Source organism: Mixophyes fleayi, chromosome 5 (genome assembly GCF_038048845.1).
Source record: "Mixophyes fleayi isolate aMixFle1 chromosome 5, aMixFle1.hap1, whole genome shotgun sequence".
Taxonomy (NCBI): Eukaryota; Metazoa; Chordata; class Amphibia; order Anura; family Limnodynastidae; genus Mixophyes; species Mixophyes fleayi.
The window spans coordinates 65,394,361-65,419,688 of record NC_134406.1 but is presented as its reverse complement, the minus strand read 5'-3'; the positions used below and the strand labels follow the sequence as shown (position 1 = coordinate 65,419,688).

Here is a 25,328-nt window from a genome sequence, read left to right as displayed (position 1 = left end):
TGACCATGGATGTGAAAACTGAATGACGAACTGTTAACATAGTAGTATTTGCAGTTCAATTTGAAAAAATAAATATTAAACTACTTTTAAATTACTTACACTATAAGTTTAATGGCTTTTAAACATTTTCAAATACACTAATTTTAACCTGAACACCGAACCTCGAATGCAATTGACAAGTGCGAACACAAACTTTAAATTTTAAACTTCAAGTTCAAATTGGTTTAATGGTACTGTGAATATATTCAGAGTCGTCATGAAACAGGGTAGACATTTTCAAGTATCTGTGCAGTACATCCATTTTTTGTTCTGAACCTTGGGCATTGCTGATCTTGGGGAGAGGTGATCTCAAATTGTTTGAGGAAGCCCCAACTCCAGTACAGCAACAGTCGACTATCCTAGTATATATATGTATCTTCTTGGCGGCAAGCACATGCATCTTAGTGGAGAAATGCAGGGTGCTATTGCTGTATGAATATGAGCAGCAGACCCAAAAAACAAATATATTTATTTATTTGAGAAAGTGTTTCTAGTGAAAGCAATCTTGTAAGCGGCAGTATCAGTGACATCTTTTTTGTGTTGCTGCCAGTGATAAACACATCCCAAAAAACAAATATATTTCTTGCTTTTAAAATACAAAGTGTTTCTAATGAAAGAAATTTTGTGAGGAGAAATATCAATTACATATTTAGTAAGCAGCCAAAAAATAGCATGTTGTTTACATCTGAGCATCACTCTCCAAAAATGCAAATATATTTATTGCTTTTAAAATCTAAAGTGTATGCTCTTTTCTAGTGAAATTAAATTTGTGAGGGGCTGTCTCAGACAGTGTAATCTTTTATAAGCGGCCCAAAAAACCAGAATGTTGTTTTATGAATGTGAGTAGCACCCTTAAAAAAAATAATAATAAAAATAAATAAATAAATAAATATAAATATATATATATATATATATATATATATATATATATATATATTTATTGCTCTTAAAATATAAGGTGCTTCCAGTGAAAGAAATGCTGTGAGGCGCATTCCCTGTCACTGAAGTGCTTTGTTTGTTAAACAGTGCTCATGTCCATTTCAACATATGGGTGAGTGGGTGGTCCCAAGGGCAATTTTATTTTGCACTATTTAACATTATGACCTTGGTCTATCATCACCTGTTAAATGTCTACTGATGCCGCTGTCCGCCTAATGACCTCTTAGTCTTACTGCCTCTTCACTTTCCAATCCATGATGAATGCTGTCTAATATTCAAAATATAGTGTGCGTGGTCTTTCACCATTTTTCTTCTGGGTGCATCTATCTACTTGTTTAAAATGGCCATGCTATTAGCCCGTGCTCTGTTACTTTGTTTCATAGGGATTGTAGCATGTTTTATAACTTGGTTGTTTATCATCCTCCTCCTTCTCATGTTTTCAGCATAGTAGTGCTAGCACACAATGTCAGGTCATTCACAGGCAATTGACTGTTTGTATCACTGCTTTCACTAAGAAACATACCGGTGTCATTCTGTTGGGAAAATCAGGAATGTCATTTTCGGCATTCAGTGGCTCCATATAGATACTTTATGCACACTTGTGTGCATTAGTTTTAAAGGGATTGTATATTTTATTAGACTGCCCTGTATTTATGCTGCCACTCTGTCACTAATTTTAGCCAACCAGTTTGCTGCGGCCTTTGGCCTACAATTGGTGAAAATTTTTATAGTTGTGAATAGATCATTAGAAAATAGACTGTATATGACTGTAAATGTTAGAGCTATAAATAGTAATGTAGGAACAAAAATAGCTCAAACTCGCATGATTTTACCTATTTTTCACAATTTTTAATTAAATCCAAAATCAAAACCAAAACCAAAACATGAAGATGGTTTTAAAACCAAAACACTGGGGTCTTCAAACATCTCTAGTTGTAACCATATATGTTATCAACCTACTTTGGACAGGTAATTGTATTAAAATGTAACAACCAATTGATCTTATTTGTTTTACAAACTGAACTTAAATTCATGAGAAAATGTAATTGTTTTCCCCTTAATTGAACTAGCCCCATAAAAATATATTTACATGTTGCTTGTAAATAGAAATGCAATCACAGAAATTAGTGCTAAACTGATGTAAGGAAAATCGGGAGAATCGGTCCAGCTATGTTTTACAGACATCTGGTTGTGAAAGGGTTAAAAGTTGATGTATTTCTTTAGCAAATACATGTAGCATCTGGACTTTATTTTTATATAAAATCACGACTGCTTTACAGCATATAACGTATGTTACCAGCAGGGCCTGATCAGCCAACAGGCTGGGCTGGGGGGCGGGGGGTGACGGGCGCAGCGCTGGTTAAGTGAGAAAGAAATATATATATATTTTTTGGGCTGATTCCCCCCCCCCATGCCTACCTTATGTGGTCCGCCCCTGTGTATGGAGTCCACCTATGACTCCATACACAGGTCACACAGTTCCAACTATCAGCATGCAGAAGACGGCAGCTAACAGCTAATCAGAAGCTGTCAGCTGCCGTCAGTGTGGGCATGGTGCACTGTTTAAAGTGGTCACGTGAGATGTTAACATCTCACGATACCACACTAAGCAGACAGACCGCGCCCGCACTGAAAGAAGTGTCACCGCCGGTCGCCGGAGTGAACAGAAGAGGAGATCACAGTTCGGCAGGTAAGTAAAAGATAGACTAAATGCACAGGGGGTGTTAAAAACCGAGGGGGGGGGGAATAGGCTGTATGGCCTCATTATTCTCTCCTGGGGGAGCGGGCAGTGGCACAGAGGGCCTCAGGGCCTGAGGCACAGATCATGACTGGGGGGGGGTGGGCAATGGCACAGAGGCACAGATCATGACTGTATTTTATTATAATCAGTGTTCACAGTGGAAATTTAGAAGTGGAGGTATGGAGAATGTAAGTGTCACACTTCAATGCAGAAATCCCAGCTAAGGAGCCCAGAATATGGTGAAACACACAATGTTTATTGCAGTATGGTACAAACCGGATGGTGTAGACATAAAATAAGGATTGCAGGGAGATGCAGAAAGCAAATACCAGGAACACGGCTGATGCAGGAGAACAGGTAATATGAAGAAATTCCAGGGAACAAGTGAACCAAAAGCATAGCAGGGAACAGCACAGCAGCATACCTGTCACGGGCACTAGGAGTCTTTACCCAGTATCACCCGCTGATGGTCTTATCAGAGCAGTAGAGTTGGTAGATGATACTCTGGTGGCAGGGTGATAATGGAACTGGAAACAGCAGATGGTTAGAGAATGCTCAGAAAGTCTATGCTAGCAGCACTGGTAAACAATAGGTAACTGAACACGAGGATCTGGATGGACAAGGACACGTGAGGGTAGTCAGTGGTCTGCGCACGGCAAGTTGTACCACTGCTATAGTGAGAAGAATGTCCAGGAGTAATAAGGAGGTGGAAGTCAGCGGTCTGCGTATAGCAAGTTGTACCGCTGTCTGTAGTGAAGGAATGGAATCCAGGTGAAGGTCACGGGGAAGTCAGTGGTCTGCGAGTAGCAAGTTGTACCACTGCTTATGTGAGAGGATATATGCAACTGGTGACACAGGGAAACAGGAATCAGTGGTCTGCCTCTAGCAAGTTGTACCACTGAATATATATGTGAGGAAGGACACGAGGAGATAAATGCTATGCAGAGTCTACACGGGTACACTGAACTTGATTCCATGTTGAACTGCACACAATGATAATAATGAATGAACAGCACTGCACAGATAAACAAAGTCACTCAAATAGTCCAGCAAAAGGAAACACAGTCAATAATAGCAATAGTCTCAGAGGATGGAAACTCCGGAGGAGAACAACTCAGTCCAGATGGATATGCAATACACCAGCACAGTCAATGAGAAGTATGCATACCGTGGTTCAGATGAGCAGGCTGTTAGAGATAGCTGCAGGGATACCTGAGCGGCCAGGAACAGACGAGATGCGAAGTCCTTGCAGAATGGCAAGTAGGTGCAGCGCACTGTAGGTAGGCCAGCAAGGATGACAAATACTCAGGAAGCAGTAGTATATTGAATAGAACAGCAGGAGACCACGGGAGAGTTGAAGCGATGTAGCAAAGCTGGAAGCCGAGGAGCGTAGACTCGATGCAACAGGCGAGTTGACACAAATGGACACACTGTAGAAGCAGTAGGCAGCGGGTCAGCTGACGGCAGGTAGAATGTAGACTGGAGCGCTGAGACGAGCAGACTCTGTAGACACGCTGAAGTAGCGAACAGGAATCAGCTGGAACAGTAGCGATGTAACTCAGGAGAGTTTGCAGTAATCTGTAACTGTAGATACACGGAGGCAGCGGATAGGAATCAGCTGCTGGAGTCACGATGAAACACAGGAGAGTTTGCAGTAATCTGTAGCTGTAGATACACGGAGGCAGCGGATAGGAATCAGCTGCTGGAGTCACGATGACACACAGGAGAGTTTGCAGTAATCTGTAGCTGTAGATACACGGAGGCAGCGGATAGGAATCAGCTGCTGGAGTCACGATGAAACACAGGAGAGTTTGCAGTAATCTGTAGCTGTAGATACACGGAGGCAGCGGATAGGAATCAGCTGCTGGAGTCACTAGGAACACGAGGAATAGAAGTGGTCTGGAAACCACAAACGGCAAACAGGAATCAGCATCAGCTGTACACACGAGCAGGCACTGGAACACCTTCAGAGACTCATGAGGAATGAGACTCCAAGATCAGGCAACGTGGTATTGACCACAGGTGCTTAATATAGGGAGTGTTGCCTGATCAGCCAATTAAGTTAAAGGAACAGAACTGAAGGTTAAAAGGGACTGCACATGCGCAGTACCTCATAATAATGGACGGACACGGTTCCTAGCTACCTTAGAAGTAGCACTCACAGTCCGGTGAGTGACAATACCACAGCAACAACAACAATGACCAGCAAGGTATACTGGGAGTGACAGGTATAAGTAGAGAGACACCCAGGTGAAGAGATAATTGGTGCAACAAGTTAACCCCCAATGATAAAAGGAAAGGCACAATAGTAGCACCTCTGGTGAACAGAGGCACTACAGATGATACATAAAAGTCCAAGGTCTAGGAGGCAGGAGCTGCCAATGCATGCAGCATGCAATGCAGAGGGTTGCAGGCAGGTCCTGGCAGTAAGAGAATGGTATTTGATAATTTTACAATCAAACAGTAGGAGAACTGGGGGTATGGCACCACTGTATACTTGCCAACTTTGACCACTGATTATAATAATATTGATTATTATTATTTACATCTTAGACTCTTTTATGACCTTTCTACTTAAAATTATGTAAATAACCCTATCTATGACAGTTACAGATATATGGGGTAATGCATCCCTACTGTGCACTTGTTAGAAGTCACCAAATAGGTGTACATATATGTACGTACGTCTACATATAAAAGCAGGAGGCCACCAGGGGAGGTCTAGTAACATTTCTCCAAAAGGAAAAATGACCATTATCCTTTTCCTCACTGCCCACACATAATTATATTGCTAGTGACCTGTGCCTAACTTCCCTTAAAATTTTACATCAGCAGTGCTTTTTGCTTTATTGCCGACACATAACGTGTTCAACACTGCTCACACATGATTATATAGGCAGCACCCTTTGCATCACTATCCAATTATGCTGGATTATATCAGCAGTGTTCTGTGCCTTGCTGCAAATATAAGATTATATCACCAGCTACCTGTGCCTCATCTCACTGCACAAATATGACTAACTTGGCAATGCCCTGTGTCCTACTGTCAACATATGAACATATTGACAGTGCCCAGTGTCCACAATAATTATATCAACACTGCCCTATGTGCTACACATTAACATTTCAGCGGTTCCTTGTGCCCCAAATCCAAAACAGACAGTAATATGTCATCAATTGAGTGCCCCAATCCCCCACAACATTGTTTACGACTGGTTGTGAATCTGGGCATCCTTGAAGGTCATACTATATATTACTGGCTGTTTGTCCCTGCAATTTAGGGAGGATAACACTGCTTCCTACATATACAACCTGTGCACTTTGATATAAGTACAACCACAACATCATTTGCACATGCAGGGGTCAGGAGCAGAGGTTTTGCCACCTTCATTGAGAAGTCTGATCAACAAAAAGGAAGGGAATTGGATATACAGCCTTTAAACTAAACATACTTTGCTGTTTTCCATCCGCCTTGCCCCTTTGCCAGCCTACCCCTGGAGTTTACATGTTGGATTGGAGATAAGTACATTGTTGGCAGTATCATTTCTGTGTGTGGTATAAAAGGGGTATAATATTCTGAACTGATAATGCTCAAATCTAAGCTCTATTACTTGTGAATGAGAATGTGAATAATATACAGTACATGTGTTATTTCCAGCTGCACATTCCATTAATTAATTAGTATTTGAATAGAAAACCTAAAGAATGTATAGTACAAGTATAACAGGAATAGTGGGACTGGTACTTTCAGAATTTAACTTAATTAATGTTACTGTAGTCTAGTGAGGCTACATCGTATTAAAATCTATTTATGGTTCATTGTACAATCCTACGGACTATCTCCCTAGACAGATCATACATCTAAAAACTAATTGATATCTACATAGAATAGGTAAGAAACATTTTGGTTTTAGCAGTTACAATTGCAAAATAAACTCTAAAAGTCTCTTTTGCTAATATAAGTCTTAGCCTTTCTATAACCATTTTCTAAATGCACTTTTGAACAGAGTGCCTGCTTTTACATGTCCTGACATTCCTGCCATCTTTTGGGCCTGGCCTCCTCAGCCATATAACCAATCCAGCAGCATTAAACCCATCAGTGTAGGGTGAGTGGGACTCCTCTTGAACATACACCTCCAAAGTGCCAAGAAAAAATCCCACTTGTCCTTAGTGGGGCAAAAAAAACTTGCTTACAAGTCACCTACCAGCAGTTACATTTAATCTGATCTGCTGGAGGAGATAGCAGAATAATGATCATCATTGCGTGTATGCAATGATGTCCCTGAGGGAGTGGCTCTTGGCCATTGCACTAGAACAACAATCTGTAGTGCAAGGGATGGGGGAGGGCACTTGTGCCCTATCTCTCCCATTCTGTCATCTACACACTCAAGTCACCCTTGTTTGAAAGAAGGGACTCCACCCTTTCAAACATTGTGCCCCATTAGAAGTTATTATGTAATGATTGGTGTGATCACCAGGCAATAACCCCCTACACAACAGAAATCATTAATTAATCCAAGACTATGGGAGGATCAATTATTTTGCACATAAGGAAAATACTATCTATTTTTTCATGTAGCACACAAATACTTGATAGCTTATTTGTACACTAATATTTAAAGTTGATCCAGGACATACCCTACCTCAAATATAAATCTGCCATCACATTTTAAATTTATCTCTCCCTCCAATGCAACATGGTTTTGCCTTACTTATCTTTGCCTAACTTTCCTTAATGAATCAGACCCATTATTTCTACACATTTTTTGCATTTCACTGGGGACAGTTCAAGCTAGCAAAAATAATGCATGATTATATTCAAGTGCAGATTTTATTTTGAAAACATATCTGTAAAATCCTGCTCTTTACTGTTTTGAAAAGGCAGATTGATGCTAAAACAAGAACTATGACGTATTTCTGCCTGGTGTTCAGAGAGAAAAAAACACATTTACTTTTAGTTCACTTTTTGGGCAATTTTTAGTAGATTTTTATTGCTGTGACTGTAAGCAGACTAATGGCATTTTCAGAAAATTCAAAATCGTCTGAAAAATGAAGATATAATTTGTATGGGTACTGCATAAACAAATTCATTATATTAATGTTGGAATGTGACCAGCCCAAAAAGTTCCGAAATAGGCTCAGCACAGGAGTGAGGAAAGCCTCACTGGCAAAGGGATTTTGTTTGAAATGAATAGCACAAATATACTTTTAACTAATGTGTTAAAAAAATATGAAATTAGGAAGATAACGCTCAGGAGAGACCAACTGTAGACATAAGACTCACTAATGCAGGCCCCCTGAAATTGGCAGGAGCATCAGAACAGGTAACTTCTATATACATTCTACTAGGAGACATGTAAACAAAGTCATTATAGAAAACATAACTACCCACGTTGGTGCTAATAAAAGCACATTACAAGAAACAAGAGACAACATTTTCTTCTATGATTTCAATACATGATTAATCAGAAATACATACACAGCACATCTTAATAGATTTGCAGGGCGCAAATGATTGCTCATGCATGTCATTTTGACAGGGCCCCTATAATTATGTTTATTAACATATAAATCATAAATTATGGACAATATTTTTGCATGTTTACAAAACCTATGTTTTAACGTGATAATGTAATACATGAATAATGTCTTACCTATATCCCAAGTGAGTGGATTGTTTTCTTCCATTTCCATCCTGCCAATAACGTACCAAATGCAAGCCATCCAATGAGCCAAGAGAGCAAACATAGACATAAGTAAAGTAAGGACTATAGTGCTATGCTGGGAATAGCGATCCAACTTCTGAAGAAGGCGTAAAAGCCGTAACAATCTGATGGTTTTCAAAAGATGAACAAGAGAAACCTATAGAATAATCACAGTAGTGATGTTAAAATATGATAGTGAGTTCTGTATAAATTGTTTATGGTCTAGAGTAATACAGTTAAGGATATAATGAAAGATCAGAGCGACAATTTAATTATTAATATGTGCTTTGTACTCTTTATTTCATACACAGAGAAACAATAATAAATTTGTCCTCATGAACTCTACTCTAGAAATTATAGCAAGGACACATACTTGACATTTTGGAGTGGAAAATAAAAACTTCCCAAAACAAATTGAAATGTTTAAAATGGTTTGTTTAAGTAAGAAAATAACAATGGAAACATAAGAACACTTGATCTGTATTAGTAATAGATTGCTTATAATTATTTTAACATTTATTTTAATTGAACTATTTCATTTATGTTCATACCATTAATTATAATATGGGCACTGTACATTATTTATATTAGTATGTATAGGGTATGGGAACATAGACCAAAGACAAGGGGCCTGATTCATCAGGGCACGTATCTGACGATTTTGAGCATATTGACACAAAATCACTCTGTGCATGCCCGGATCCGGGATATACGTCTGTTAATGCGCCATGTCTGCTGCGTCTTTAAGTACAAAGGGCATTTACTACAGCCTACGATTTCGGGGAAGGGGAGTTAGACACTGTACAGTAAGGACGTGCCAAACTCAAGCCCACGCAGCCAGTCTGAATTCATCTCTGGCCATCTCAAAGTTACTTGTTTTCCTGCCGTTTCTCCTGCTCCAGCTTCAGCGCTAGCCTAAGTCCTGATCGGCAGTGATGACAGTCTTCTATGCATGCTAGAACATATGTTTGAAATAACAAGCAACTGTTAAAATGTATTTTATCCTCTGTAGACATTAACAACATCCTAATAAATGTATTTCATGGGGGGGGACACTTTTTTATGACATTAATTAAATATTTTTTTTCCTGTGCGTTTGTCTTCCAATTTATAATTCACATAGGTATTGGATGTATCCTGCTGCATCTTAGGGTAGTAGAGCACAGCAGACCTGCCCACGGTTTCAGCAGAACACGTATCTTGAGATGGTATATATAATAAAATATGTGCGTTTAATACTGCTCTCAGAATGTGCCTTGATGAATCAGGCCCAAGGTGGCTTGGAAGCAATACTATGTAATGATATGATAAGTAAGTAACAATGGAATGAGAATGACAAAACAAGACATGGATGGAACTTTCTGTAGAGCCCTTATACATGCTAGTAAGTATTGTAATATATAGCATACATACAACACAATGCCTATTTACCTTAATTTAGCTGAGTTTAGAACATTTTTTAAGTACAATCTGACTTTGACTAGAATATTGAATCTGTTTTATACAGTCTAACATTTTTGTTTTATTTAGTGTAATTTGTTGTACATTTAAATTGTAACTCCATGTAAATAGCAATGCACCAACCAATTCTTTGGGATGTGTTCCCAGAATGTTTCTTGAAGTATGTATGTGCATGTGTCTGTTTGTGTGTGTATGAGTGTGTGTATGTGTATGTTTTATGGAAAGTTGTCCCCATTTTAATTCTCTACAGGGCCAAATTTCTATCAAGTTAGCAAATAAACATATCACTTAAGTAAAGTTACTATTAGTACCAAGGGTTCCCTTAGGGGGTTATTCAATTGGGCGCGTTACTGTTAAAAGTAACGCGGCCTACGCATTATTACTGTTATTATGGTAATAGTGCGCGCAATTACTGTTATTACGGTAGTTCTAACGCCGGCTTTTTGCTCGCAGCTCCCTGAGCTGCGAGCAGAAAGCCGGGTTAAAACTACCGTAATAACGGTAATAGTTTTAGCGCGGCGTTACTTCGGGGGGAATGGAATTCCCCCCTTAGCCCCTTAGTGCCAAATGATATAGACAATATTGTTTTAAGTGTTTTTGTAAAAAAATATTTTAAGCATGCCAAATTACTATAGGATTTTATTATAAAAAATTGTTAAATATAAAGAAGAGAATGAGTAATACATAAATACCATCACTCTGTCAAATATATTGTGATTTTATTCCTATCAGTTATTGTCAAACTTTTATTTTAAATAATCTTATTTGCAGATTTTTGCAAAGATATTAAATGGACAAAGCTTTCATTCCAGTGTAAATTTAAAATTGCAAAGATGACGAGTTTATATCGCACATAAATTGAGAGAATAAGTCAAACTAGTGTAAATAATTTTAAAAGAAAGACGATTGGACTTTAAAATACTTAATGCCAACCCTGGAAATTCAAAGAACAGGATGCAGCTGTTTAGTATTAATTGATAGGCCCTTCAGTTAAAAGTGGAGAGATAAAGACTAACATTTGGCATTCATTCCTTGGTGCATACCAGGTTGTCCTTTTGTGGGCATATACCAACGCCAGTGATAGAAGACAGCATGGGAAGCATTGTGAAAAAAAAAAAAAGAAAAGAAATAAACTATTTAAAAAATATATTGGTTTTGATTTTTTTAATGTTTATTTAAAATGTTTTACAAAACATGGCAAAATTTTTAATTGAAATAGTTTTGTACTTTCAGGGTATTCTGGCTTCATTGGTAAGATTACTCTCATAAAGAATTACATAAAAAATGTTTATTTACATTTTTTACATTTGGCTGAAACTTGACTGTTTGCATTAAATGTCTGATTCTTTCTCATTTAACTGTAGCAAGTTCATTATTTTAGAATTATAATTATTAATGAAGTCATGACTTTTTTTTAGAGATGTATAAATGTCTCACAACTCTTTCCTTACATTGAGAAGTTCTAAAAAAGGATGCACTATATTGCTCACATTTCTGTAGAACATGGGAATCCTTTCGATTTATATCCATCTATATAACAATAAATGGTCCATGTCTACCCTTTCTCCTCAAAATTGACGGTAACGCGTACCGTATTTTCTTATCATGAACACCCTTGTCAGACATGTTTTTTATTATAATCTTGTGTAATAGAACATATTGTTAATCATAAATGTTAATGGGACTATTTTCATATTAGTATCTCAAATATATATGTGAAATTAATTGAATGTTTTACCTACAATTAGTGGCCATTATCAAAGGTACAAGTTAGTTATACCTGAGAGTGAGTACCTTGCCTCATTCAGGGCCGTCTCTTCCATTGGGCACAATGAACAGGTGTCCAGGGGCCCTGCGGGCAAGGGGGCCCGTCCAAGGCAGCTCTGTAAAAAAAAAAATCCTGAAAAAAAAAAAATGAAAATACTTACCTTGCGGTCATGTCAGCAGCGATCCGGCTCCCCCCCTGGTCCCCTCTTCCGTGCTGTGCTCGCAGTGAATTCTGGGCGTGATGTCACACCCAGCATTCACTGCGAGCAGAAAAAAGGAGAAGGGGATCGGACTTAAGGTAAGTTAAGGGGGCCCCTATATATATATATATATATATATATATATATAATGTAAAAAAAAGTATTGATATATATATATACTTTTTTTTTACATACATATTTTTTTTTTACACACACACACTAACATTATATATATATATATATATATATATATATATTTTTTTTTATTATTATTTTTTTTCTTGGGCCCGATGCACTGCATTGCCCGGGGGCCCATAAAGTAGTTAAGGTGGCCCTGTCCCCATTTTCTCTCAGACAAGCTTGAGTTTATTATGGCAAGAAATCAAGTTGTCAAAGAGAAGAAGAGAAGAACAGGTGTTGTAGTATAATCAGGGGAATAGGTAATATCTTCTTGGTGAACAGCAGCAGTAACCACACAAGTCCAGAGGTCTCGGGATAACAGCCACAGCCAGTTTATCCACCAGCTTGTAAACAAAACAAAATATAAACAAAATCCTAGCCATCTGGCTACTAGCTTATACATTTATGGAGGCCCTCTCTCCTGTGCCGGACCTTATGTCCCACACACACCAAACCATATGTATATTGTTGCTCACCACAGCAGAGTGTATCAGGAGGCAACTCAGCTCCTCCCCAGGTCTGAGACACTGGTTGCATATCCCAGCTTCCTTATCACAGGCACCTCACAGGTGTATCTCTTGATCAGTCTGTTTTAAAGTACACAATGCAGGAAGCCTGGGACACATACATCTCCCATTTAGCCTCCTTCCAGTGACTCTGTCACATATCCCATTCCTCCTTTGTTTCAACCTATGGGTGGAACACTTGTAACCCTAAATGCTCCTTTAATTTTTTCCACAAATGTTTTAGCTTTATGCTGCAAACTGAGTGCAAGGATTTTGGTTACAGATCTTTTTCAAACCTAAAGGAACAACGGTTAGTGGGGAAACTGGGGTAGTTGCCAGCGGACTTTAACTGAGGCTTGGAAACATGGCATTGACACTCAGGGCAGGATGACCACCAATCAAAGACATCTTTTCGAACCCCTGGCTAGAAGAACTGCTGTAAAATTTAATCTAAGGTATTTCCTATCCCCTGATGCTTGGCAGTTGTGGAACCATGATCCCAGGCCAACACTGCTCTTCTATATAGTTTAGGAACTACCAACCACTCCAAAATGTCTTTTCCTCTTTTAAATAACTGACACAATAACCCCTGGGTTATTGCCATGTGGGGGTACGACAATCTATTTGCAGGTTCTACTGGCTTCCCATTAATAATTCTCACACTTTCTCTGGCCCTTACCAGGGTGGCCTCTTTTAACTGCTTTAAGAAAAAAAAATGTTCTTACTTTAACCCCCGGGCACACAGTCAACAGGTTCAACCATATTTCCCCCTTCAATAGGAGCTACAAAATCCTGTACTCTACTGCTGCCCTTGTCATTTCCTGACTCACCAACCATATTGGATAGAAGGAACACATTTGACTTGGGGAACCCTTCTGCTACCACTGTATCAGTAATATTATCACGCGGGGCTGGTCTATTTATTTTTGCAACCAACTAGGTCTCCCATAGCTTCCAGAAGTGGGAAAAGTCTCTCCCCAATATTGCGTCAAATTTCAAACCAGGAACTAGACCCACAGTGACTACCCCAAAACCATACTGTGTCTTTATGTTTACTTCCGTGGTAACAGAATGCTGCATATCCCCGTGTATGCAGGTTACCCCAACATTTCCCTTTTGACATTTTAAGGGGCTCACTAACTCTGCTTTTACAAGGAAAATCGTGCTGCCATAATCTAGCAGAGCCTTTACCTTTTTAACTTCTGTGGTGACTTCACACATCAATTTGTCAGCCTGTTTGTTTGCATTACAGGCTAGCTGGGCATATAAAGACCTTCTATGAGGTACATAAGCATTATTACATTGCTTAGATTCAAAAGTACGTGAACAGTTAGCAGCAATTTGGCCTAAGCCCCCACATCTAAAACAGGTAATCACTTTTCCTTCAGGCCAGAACCTTCTTGGCAAAACTGCCCAATCTCCAGGTTCTGAGCCTAAAGTCTCTTTACATTTCAGTTCATTCCACTGCTCAACACCCTTTTCCCCTGGAACAGTCTTACCAGAATCCACTGGAGATCGCCGTTTCTGAACTAGAGCCTGGCGGGGTGTATTCTTCACTTCTTTTGTTGCAACATACTTTGTCTGCACCACTTTCAGTGGAGCCACAGACGAGGAGAGGAACTCAGCTTCCTGGCGTGGCTGACTTTTCAGCCCACTTAACTGATGCAGATGCAAGTCGGTAATACTCGCGGTCAGCGGCACCTTTCGAAGCATATTATTAATTTCCTGAGTTTTTGTGACTTGAGGCTCCGGTAAAATCTTGGACAATCCTGGATCACTTAGCTGCTTTACTTTTCCTGAAATCTGAGTGGAAGGTACCTCAAAGCCATAGGCAAACCTCTCCCAGTTATCCTTAACAGTTTGTATTCTGCTGACATTGTCTTGAATAGTTTTAGTAGCGTACTGGAGCTCTTTTTGAACTGTGGACAACTTTGCTATAATTTATAGGGTTTGCTCTCTTTGACCTTTATCTTCATTTCCTTTTTCACTTATTGACTCTTGTTGGTTTGCCAGGGCAGATATGTCTGTTTCAGCCTGGACATGGGAATCTCTTAACTCTTGTACTTCTATTTAAGAAGCTCGCTCTGCTAATGGTGCTGTCTGAGCTAGGAAGGTTTCGGCAACCAGCTTATCATGCTGAATCTTTAATTCCTCATATTGAGTTTTAAATTGCTTTCCAACATTTCCAACCTGGGATATGATCTTAATTTTCTCTTGTATATCTGTGACTTTGGCATCAAGTTCTTTCTGCAGATTTTCCTTCTCATTCCTCAGACTTACTGCTTGTTCTTTTGTACTCTGACATTGACCTTTATTTGTATTCTGGGCTGCAATTACCCTTGCAATATCAGTTTTTAACTTTCCATTCTCTTCAGTGAGCTGCTGTATTTGGGCCCTCACACTTTTTACACCTTCCTCAAGAAACTTCTTTTCCGCCAGCAACGTTTCTCTTTTCTTGCCGAGTTTGGAGTTAGATTCTTGCAACAGTAACATATTTGCTTCAAGCTTCTGTATCTTAGCTTGAAGTTTTGGTGTTTCACCGTTCACTTTTTCACTCCCCAGTTGCTTCCTGATCACGGCTAGCTCAGCTTTAGCTTTCTCCATCTCTGTCGTCAGTGAGGCAGAAGCTTGCAAGTGTTTTGTCAGCGGTATGTGGTTTTCCCGCAGACTGGCATTTTTCTGATAGGAGAGAGCTTGCCCTGCTTGCCTCCTCTTCACATTTCTGTGACACATCTGCAAACTGCTTCTCCAGTTGTATGATCCTTAACTTCATATCCTTCATAACTTTTTCATGCTCCTGGCGAGGAGTGGAGGATGCTTGGAGAAGCATCATACCCTCCTTTAGTGTCTTTTCCTCCACCAGTAACTTGCCCTGCTCCATCTCAGCCTTCCTGTGATTTTGCTCCGGCTATTTTTGGCTTTGTTGAGCAATGGTCTCCTCGCAGACTCTCTTGGTTCTTGCGTGCAGCTGTGCTGGGACATGACTACTTCTCATCTGCCCCTTTACCTCCTCAATCTGCCGCTGCAGCAGGACTTTCTCCGCCTGCAGCTTCTCCTTTTCCCGAGTAAGAGCACTGCTCTTTACTTTCATTTCATCAAATTCCTTCTTAAGTGTGTCCCACTTTGCCTCTGACCCTTTCTTCTCCCGGTCTGCAGTTACCAGCTCTGTCTTCAGATTATCTTGTAGCTCATTTATTTCTCTTTCCATTTGCTCTATACACTGCTGGTATTTTAACATTCTACTTGTGCGGCTTCAAACCTTGTTTCCACCATTTCTTTTTCTTGTTTCAGCATTTCTATGGCTTGTTCCTGAGACTTTTCTTTCGCTTTAGTAGAGCTCACATTTTTACGGAGGGTTCCAATGTCTTGTTTGTGGGACTCCCATAGTTGCCTGCAGGACTCCTCAAAGACTAACTGTTGTTGTCTGAGGGCTGATTGCTGGACCACAGCAGTTTCTAGTAAGTTTTAAGCATGTCCTCCTTTTCAGGGCACTGCATCACAGCCTTTTCCCAGAGTTCAAACAAATGTGAATCTAGCCCTTTATCAGACATAACTGCAGCATCTTGTAATAGCAGTTGCCTAACGGCTGTCTGCTGGGCCGTAACAGTTTGTAGTAAGTTTTTATCAGAAACATCATCCTCTTTTAACCTAGCACAATGATGAGGATCATAAATTACCGCCACACAAACGTGATCCAAATTCTGATTTTTGTCTCTCTCCATATCGACACTTTGACACACCTGTATGCGCTCTTTTTGGGTTGAGACAACAGGCTTCTGCTTTTTCTTGCCCATTGTAGCTTGAGAAGCAGCCAATTTTATCTTTATATGGACAAAGCACTTTCTTTATAGAAGGAGCACCTCACTTGCCTTAAGATGTGCAGAACTACAACACCCAACATATGTCTCAAACTTTTCCTTTGCAGAGCAAAATGTTTTCTGTTTTTTTGTTTTTTTTTCCTTTTACTTCGCTCAATAGTTTTGCAAACACATTTGCATGCTTCTTGTTGCTTCAACACAGAAACATCCACTTTACACTGACAAAGATTCTCAATAAACGTTTCTCTTTAAAGTCTCTTGCTCTTTGCTTATGAAGAGAACCAGGCCCCACCCAACTTGTGCTTTGCATTAACACACATTTCCTAGCATATACTTGGGTTTTCTTCCCAGTCTTAATGAACACACCTGTTTTCCATCAATTAACAAAACTCAGTCTTTGCATTGCAGAAAACATATCCTTTATAATCTGTGCCAATAATGTGCTCATTTTCCTGAGACATCTTGCTGCTCTTTGTGGAAGCCCCTTGGACATTGAGATAAACCACATCAACTGTAATGCAATGGTTGCACTAATCCATCTTTGTAAACAGGGAGAATGGCTTACAAAATTTGTATTGACGAGCAGCAAATCTGTTTAAACAGTATTTCACAGTAGGATTTATTTACTCACATCCACGTGGTTCTCAGTTTCCCACTGTTGCTGTGCATAAACATTCCAATTTTTAGCTGCTTTTCTCTACATGACAAGACATGCATGTATTTCTGAACAGTGTCTGTCAGTTTTTAAGCTTCCAAGCGCACACACAGAGCTCGTTCCTGCAAGTATCTCCAAAACTGCTGTTATTCTTGATATGTGCAGATTTTTTGCAAGCCAATTCTCCACCATATGTAGTATAATCAGGGGAATTGGTAATATTTTCTTGGTGAACAGCAGCAGTAACCACACAAGTCCAGAGGTTTCAGGATAACAGCCACAGCCAGTTTATTCACCAGCTTGTAAACAATATAAAATATAAACAAAATCCTAGCCATCTGGCTAGTAGCTAATACATTTATGGTGGTCCTCTCTCCTGTGCCGGACCTTATGTCCCACACACACCAATCATGCGTGTATTGTTGCTCACCATAGCAGAGTGTCTCAGGAGGCAACTCACCTACTCCCCAGGTCTGAGACACTGGTTGCATATCCCAGCTTCCTTATCACAGGCCCCTCACAGGTGCATATCTTGATCAGTCTGTTTTAAAGTACACAATGCAGGAAGCCTGGGACACATACCTCTCCCATTTAGCCTCCTTCCAGTGACTCTATCACAGTGTTTTCAATAGTTATTGCAAATAAGCTGGTTATGGTACTTTACTCTAAATAGCTCCATCTTAGGCCACAAATGCTCATTTGGATTGAGGTCTATTTACAGGAGAGACCACTACATTTCAGAAGTATGCCACTCAACAGTTCAGTCTTGTATGGGCAGCATGGTGGCTTAGCAGTTAGCACTTCTGGCTCAGAGCACTGGGGTCATGAGTTCAACTCCCCACCACTGTGTGGAGTTTGCATGTTCTCCCTGTGTTTGTGTGGTTTCCTCCGGGTGCTCTAGTTTCCTCCCACACTCCTAAAACATACTGATAGGTTAATTGACTGCTATTAAATTGCCCTTAGTCTCTCTTGGTCTGTGTGTGTGTGTGTGTGTGTGTGTGTGTGTGTGTGTGTGTGTGTATGTTAGGGGATTTAGCTTGTAAGCTCCAATGGGGCAGGAACTGATGTGAGTGAGTTCTCTGTACGTTGTTGCAGATTTAGTGGCGCTATATAAATAAATAGATGATGATGAGTGCTATGTTAAGAATTCTTTTGGTGTCTTCATTACCTGCCAAACATTGTAGGCCCAATCTGCTTGATCCATAAAACCTTCAACTTAGATATTCTGTATACTAATCCTGCTCTCAGAGTCACACAACAGAGCTATTGTCAGTGAATCTACCTTACTTCAAGCTTTATTCATGTGCATTGGGGTGTACACAAAGGGGAGTAATTGGTAACTGTTCTGCTTGCTTGAAACTACAGCACAGGAGGACAGAGTGTGGTCTTGGAGACAAAGGGGAGTAGTTGACAACAGTTCTGCTTGTTTGGGTCTACTGTACAGGAGAGCATATTCTGGAATTGGAGGTTTTATAGAGCTGGTGGATCAGGTGAATTACATAGTCCAGGTAAGTAGAGTACCCTATTTAATCTTAACATAATAAATTTGACCCAGTGCTCCTTTGCTTTTAATGGAAGTTTGAAAGAGAGGGGGCATTCCATTCTACAGAGTGGGGCACATGATTGGTTATGAGCTGCCCTCTTCAGCACTGGACACTTCAGACAGCTGTTTCCATAGAAAGGAAGTTCATTTATTGTAATGTTCTTGCAATAATTACATACTTTAGTAACCTTGTGACATGAGACACTATCTTGCAAAAAAAAAAAAGAAACATTTCACAGACGCATTTACTGCTGGCATGAAGCTATGCACCAGATCAGAATCAATATTCAGATATTCTGTGGGATTCAAACTTTTGCTTCAGTCATATCAAGGGACCAAATGTGTGCCAATCTTCCCCCTAAACAATTATACATCCACCCCCAGCTTCCATTCTTGACATGCAGCAAGATATAACCATTTATTATACCCTTATCCTGACATCAGTGCACGGCCACTGCAAATTCTTGAACAGATGTAATACTTTTTTTCTTAGCGAACTGACTGTACCCTGTATGTAATTCTGCACATATTGTTTCAGTCTTCATCATCATTATCCAAAAGGCAGACTAGGCTGCAGCCTAAGGCGCAACGATTTTAAGGGGGTGCAAAATTGTTTCAGGCACAGCTATAAACAGAAATTAATTTGAAAAGACAAGAGAATTGTTTTTCTCCAAAGTAAAAAGGAAACATGAAAGAAAAATGTAGTAAGGTTTTGGTCTTGACCAATTCCCATGTTAAAGGCTGAAGACAATGATTTCTTTTTGGACAGGCACATGAGGATAAGTGAGAAGGAGAGAAAAGTATGGCGCAGGCATGATGGTCTCCTCCACCTTCACATCTTCACCTTCAGTAGTGCTCGTTTATGCCTCCGTAAACATTTTAGAATGTGTCCGTTTCTACCTACCGTGTATTAGCCTAGCATGGAAGGCAAAGGGGTGCTACCAACGTATTAGCCTTGGGCGGCCTGATCCCTTAATCTGCCCTAGTCTTCACTGTCTTCTCTACCGATACGATTGTTTTTGACTTAGTAGTGGTATTCCATTTTCAATACTGCCATACTTAAAACTCTAGTACTTGTGTGGGCACAAGTAGTGTCCACTAGTCTGCCATGTTCAAAGCAAAATGTTTTGTCTACACAGAGGAATCATCTGTGGATATGGCTCAAAGTTGCAAGGTGCTCCTTCTATATCACCATAAAACTACAGCAGTTTTGGAGGCAATTTGAGAAAAAAAATATCACTTCACAGAAATGGTAGTGGATAAGTGGAATAGACTCCCATCTGAGGTGGTAGAGACTAATACAGTAGAGCAATTTAAACATGCTTTGGGTAGACATAAAGATATCCTTGTAAAATAATAAAGGATCAAATAGGGTTTAAGGTTACCATAGGTTACAAAAATGGGCAGACTGGATGGGCCAAGTGGTTGTTATCTGCTGTGATTCTTGCTAAGCTGATTTAACCAACTTTGAATGCACATATAACAGTGTCACTGAATGAGCAATAAAGTGCATGGAAAGCGCAGCCGTAATTATAAACTAGCAACTCAATTTATCTTAATGTTTTTATTAAGAGTGGTGTTACTGACACTGTGCCTAGTTGTATGTGTGACTATGATCCTGTATCCGGTTACGGTAGTAAATTATGCAGCAACATCCATACATGGTATTTATGTTGGTGCAGTCACATCAATAAGCTCAGCTGTTGCTCTGTGTATGCTGTGTGTAAATTTACTAAGGCGGGGGGGGTTGCATCTCAGTTGTTTAAAGGAGTGCCAGGTTTGGTTGGGAAAACTTATATAAAGTTTAGTCACACATGCTACTCTGCCCCATGCTGCTGCTTTATAAATTACCCAAGTTGTTCTACCAATTCCAAATAATTATACAATTGTTTATGAAGTAAACATAGATATATTAGAATAAATTCTTACAATATAATATCCTATATTATATGTTATGTTCAATAATAAAAAAATAACAAGGACTTCATTTAGGAATATAAAACATATATTTTTTAATGAGAAATTGCAAAAGCAGTGTCAGTTGCCAGAAAAGCCCTACAAGGACAAAACTATATAGAAATATTCTAAAAGCACTTTAGTGCAGTAAAACACACATGCAATAAATATTTTGCAGTCAATACTTAAATGACCACTAAAGTGTAAAAATTAAAGAATAAATGGTAAACATTCTTTCTTAATTAGAGATGATCTACACAGAGAGCCACACCATATATATATATATATATATATATATATATATATATGTATAAATATATTATTTTGACATTATATCTTTGCCATGCGCTTTGAGTGTAATCATAGTAAAATGCATGAATAACGAAATATTGTTTTGTCTGTATATTTATTTTTCTGTCATTTACGTTTTTTTTTACTAGTTGATATCATAATAATTAAAGCTAAACAGGACTGTCACATCTAGACTTTATCTACATCTGTAAGTCAAATTGCCCTTAAAAAATGTATTAAAATATATGCTGCTTGAAGTGTGAGCAATAAAAAATATTGCTAAGCTAAAAAAATATGTTAAAGCTGAGCAATATATCACAGTAATGTGTATTGTATCTAGGATTTGTGGTTTGGAAGTTTAGAGAGCTGAATACAAAATACTGTGGAAACCACAAGCAGCAAATTTTAAATACTGCATGTATAAAATGTAGCTGAGCCATAGGCCACCTAAGGTAACAGGATACAAAAACACAAATGCATGGAATATGCATCTAAAGGTATGGTGAAAGGGAAAAGAGAAAGTGAAGAGTTGAACTTGATAAGTTTTAAATTGTATTTGGAAAAGGAAAATATTATTTTTGATAACAAGCATAGGCATTTTAGGGAACTTTTCTTTATATATAAAATATATTTATTTAAAACAAATCAATAAATAATATTATTTTTTCAAATATATATACTTAACTAGAGATTTTGGAATATGCACCATGTATATTGGTGTTTAATTCATACAGTTCTAAAAAGAAATGATGTAAACTACTTACCACAGTGACATTAAAAGCATAAAGGAGATCAAAGGGAAGAGCAGCAATTAAATCAATGACGAACCAAGTTGTTACATAGTGGATACAAATTGATCTTGCTTTAAATATAACTTGGCCAGACTTGCTGACATAGGTTGTTCGGAAATTTAAAATAATATCTGCTTGGCAAAGAAAGAAAACATGTATCACATATTTTATTATTATACAATATTATAAGTTAATGGGACCAAGAAATACAAAAAAAAACAGCAACAACAAAACAAACAAACAAAATATTTGATATTGCATAAGTTGAAGATTGAAATGTCCAAAATTCTACGTATTTAAACTCAAGCTTTATGGAACCTTGAAATAGTAGCTAATCATACATTGATACAATGATACAATAAATGTAAATTTATGGTACTACAAATTTTCTGATTCTACAGTGCATAAAAATTTCTTACGTAAGACATGACTATATAATACATTCTTTGCAAAGTGTTCACCCGTACTATGCTGCTCCCCTATTGCTGGCAGCCCCCATGCAGATGACGATGGCATTAGGGAACAATTGTAGTAAACAGCTAAAAGTCACGTCTGAAAATTTTACAAAGGACATTATTTTATTTTAGAGATGACATATAAACCAAAATGTTTTAGAGGCTTTTACAATCTTTTTCTTTTTCCTTTCACCATATTGTCATGGCGCCACACCCTAATGATACAGCTGTTCCCTAATGCCACTCACTAATACTATATCTTACAAAGGCAAATAGTGTACATAGCCTAATTTGAACACGGTTTACAGGTTTTCTGATTACGTCATGTGTCGTCATAAACACTAAACATGTTACAAAAAAACATTTAGCAGAAAAACATCCTACTGTTAGAGCATTGAAAATAAAGGTGTTTTTATATATATTTTAAATATACAGTCAAACATATTTATTTATGTTTTGTACTCCTCAATTTACTATTATATTTGTATAGGCTTGCTTTTATATCATCAAACAACATGTGATTTGTGCCCATCATTATGCATTACAGTAACATAGTTTGATTTGATTATTTAGGTTAGAGATCTGTATAATTTTAGAAGCTTGACTGAAGTGTAGTATTGTTTTATTTCTGTATTTTTTTTTATTCTGGATATGGGAAAACTTCATTACTTTGTAATTCCTACATATATATGTTTTACATTGTGTCTTGAAAACAACATGCTATAAAGTTTAAAATGACCATCTCTGGAGAAAAGGTAATGCTAAACCTATCAATCTACTCTACTGCCTGAATGCCAGATGGATATATACTGTAAAATAAGTATAAGAAATAAAAGAGTAGTGTGTTAAAATTTATGCATGCGCTATATTTCTACTTGACTTAAATAATAGTACTAGCAGATATTGACACGACTCTTTAAAAAGTTATTGTAACTAAACAATTACTATATTTAAGACATTATATTAATAAAATAGTGTTTTTTGTTTTAGTTTAGTGACATTTGTTCCTCATTTTCCATTATGTCATAATTTCTCTTGTTGAAATACCGTGGATACATATTTTCTGAGGCATCAATTAACATGTTTTCATAAAGTTCAGTCATCATGGGAAAATGTACTTTGTGTATGTATTTTAATAATATCTAGTCACTCAAATGATTAAGAAATTGCAGCTGAGTAAATAAGCCTTTCATCATGTCAATGTTAAGTTGCGTTGCAAGCTGTCATCTGTTAACTAAGTTATCATAAGGGACAATGATAATATGGCTCTTGTTTTTAACACATTGAAAGACAAATTTTGGTTGATCTCTCAATATCCTCATTTTTTGATGTTGCAATATAGTGGAAATACACAGTCTGGAAGAACAGAACTGTATATTAAAATGTTGCTGATACAATTATTACCTGTTGTATTATTTCTAATTTATTTTATTTAGTGACAGCCTGATTTAGATCGAGACATACACCCGTTTGTATATTGTATCTATACATTATTCCCACTGCGCATGCTCAAAAAGTGAGCGTACTAAACTGTGGCTGTTCAGACTTTTTTTTAAACTTGAGGCTTCTTATACCAAAAGAGGCATGACATGGGAGGGTTGGGGTGTTCTAATGTAGGCAATGATAATAAGGGCGTGTTTGAGCAATTGTGTATGGATTAAGACTGGGAAATAGTCGCACATACACCTGAAAAAGCGTTTTTTTCTGGTTTGTGAGGGGCAGGTGTAAGTAGCAGATGATGATGATGATGGAGAACATACACATAATCCACTTAATCCATACACATAATCCATACACATCTGAACTAGAAAACTGCTTGTAAATAACGGTTTGCAAATGATCTGCAGACGCTCAGCCATAGATTAGGGTTTGTACATATGGCGGGAAGTTGATATTGCTGTACTAGGTAGGATATTCAAGTTTAAATGATACTCCATAGCTGTTGCGTTTCCTAACATATAAATTAGTTAGGAAGGTTTTTGTATATATTCGCGAGTTAGATGTAAATGTGTGAGTGGTGTGTCTGTTGTTAAGCAGATTGCATCTGCTACTCATTCAGACCTGGATGCATCTTCAACTCCAATTATGTCATACATACATATACACTTTTTCAAACACAAGTTACACTTGTGCTTGCATTCCACTCTAAATCAGATCCACAGTGGTTAGCATGTCTGCCTCTCAACTCTAGGGTCATGGGTTTGATTCTAACCAGGGTGTGTAGTATGTATGATCACCTTGTGTGTGCGTGGGTTTCTTCCGGGTGCTCTGGTTTTCTCCCACACTCCTAAGACATACTAGTAGACTAATTGGTTTCTGACAATATTAACCCTAGAGTGTAGGTGTCCGTATGGCAGGGAGTTTGGTTTCTAAGCTCCACTGGGTGAGGGACTGATGTGAATAATTACATTTTCTCTATAAATCTCTATGTAATATGTAGGCGCTATAAAGAAAAAATCTGTTAATAAAAACTAATAAAACATTTCTTTTGAATGCATATTAGAATTAAAGAGTGGGTAGGACCAGATGAAACTGTTTCTGACTTTATTATTAGACTCATAAGCTGCAATAACATTTGGGGCCATAATAGAAACTGACAGATGCTATGATGATGATGAATAAAAACTTAAATTTGCAAAATAGAAACTTTAAGTAAGAATGTATAACTGCTGTATTGCAGTGGGTTTAAGAATAATTTTCTTAAAATAATGTGTTATGAGAGAGCTCAATTAAAGGTTTTATTACATTTGGATGCTACTTTAAGAAAAATAAAGCATAGAGAAAATTAATGTGATTTCATGTCAAGTTGAGAGTTATAGTTTGAGTCATATTTAATAAATTGAGAGGGACAAACTGTATTTTCATTTCATTTTTTAAACTTTGCTGTACTGTACAGCATTCTCTTCCACTTCCATTTATTAAACCAGATAGGTCTGTAGATTAAAGCAGAAAAGGTTATATGACCTTGGTACTGTACCTCACCCGGTAAAGCAATATGTGTGGCCTCAAAAAAGTAAATAGCTTCTATGTAACAGTTAAGATTGCACTATTATATCTAACTGGATTGTTTTCTTGGAAAATCCTGTACCATATCTACTCTTTTATTTATGGTATCATTAATGTGTAGCTATAGTGCAGAGCTATGAAGGTTTTAAGTACATCTGTAGTTTACAGGCTCTCTCAATGCTATCTAAAGAACTGTCTATCTATCTATCTATCTATCTCTCCTTACTACCATGTTTCCCTGATAATAAGACCTACCCCGATAATAAGACCTACCC

The 25,328-nt window shown here is 38.1% G+C and overlaps 1 protein-coding gene across 1 annotated transcript in view; it reads right to left on the bottom strand.

Moving 5' to 3' along the window:
- Positions 1-25,328, bottom strand: part of KCNH8 (potassium voltage-gated channel subfamily H member 8) — a 325,816-nt gene that overhangs the window by 115,214 nt on the left and 185,274 nt on the right. Inside the window, exons 6-7 of the mRNA XM_075212321.1 lie at positions 21,566-21,723; positions 8,374-8,581 (exon numbers count right to left, since the gene is read on the bottom strand). Of these exons, the coding sequence (XP_075068422.1) occupies positions 8,374-8,581; positions 21,566-21,723 (366 nt within the window). The remainder of the gene's footprint in view (positions 1-8,373; positions 8,582-21,565; positions 21,724-25,328) is intronic.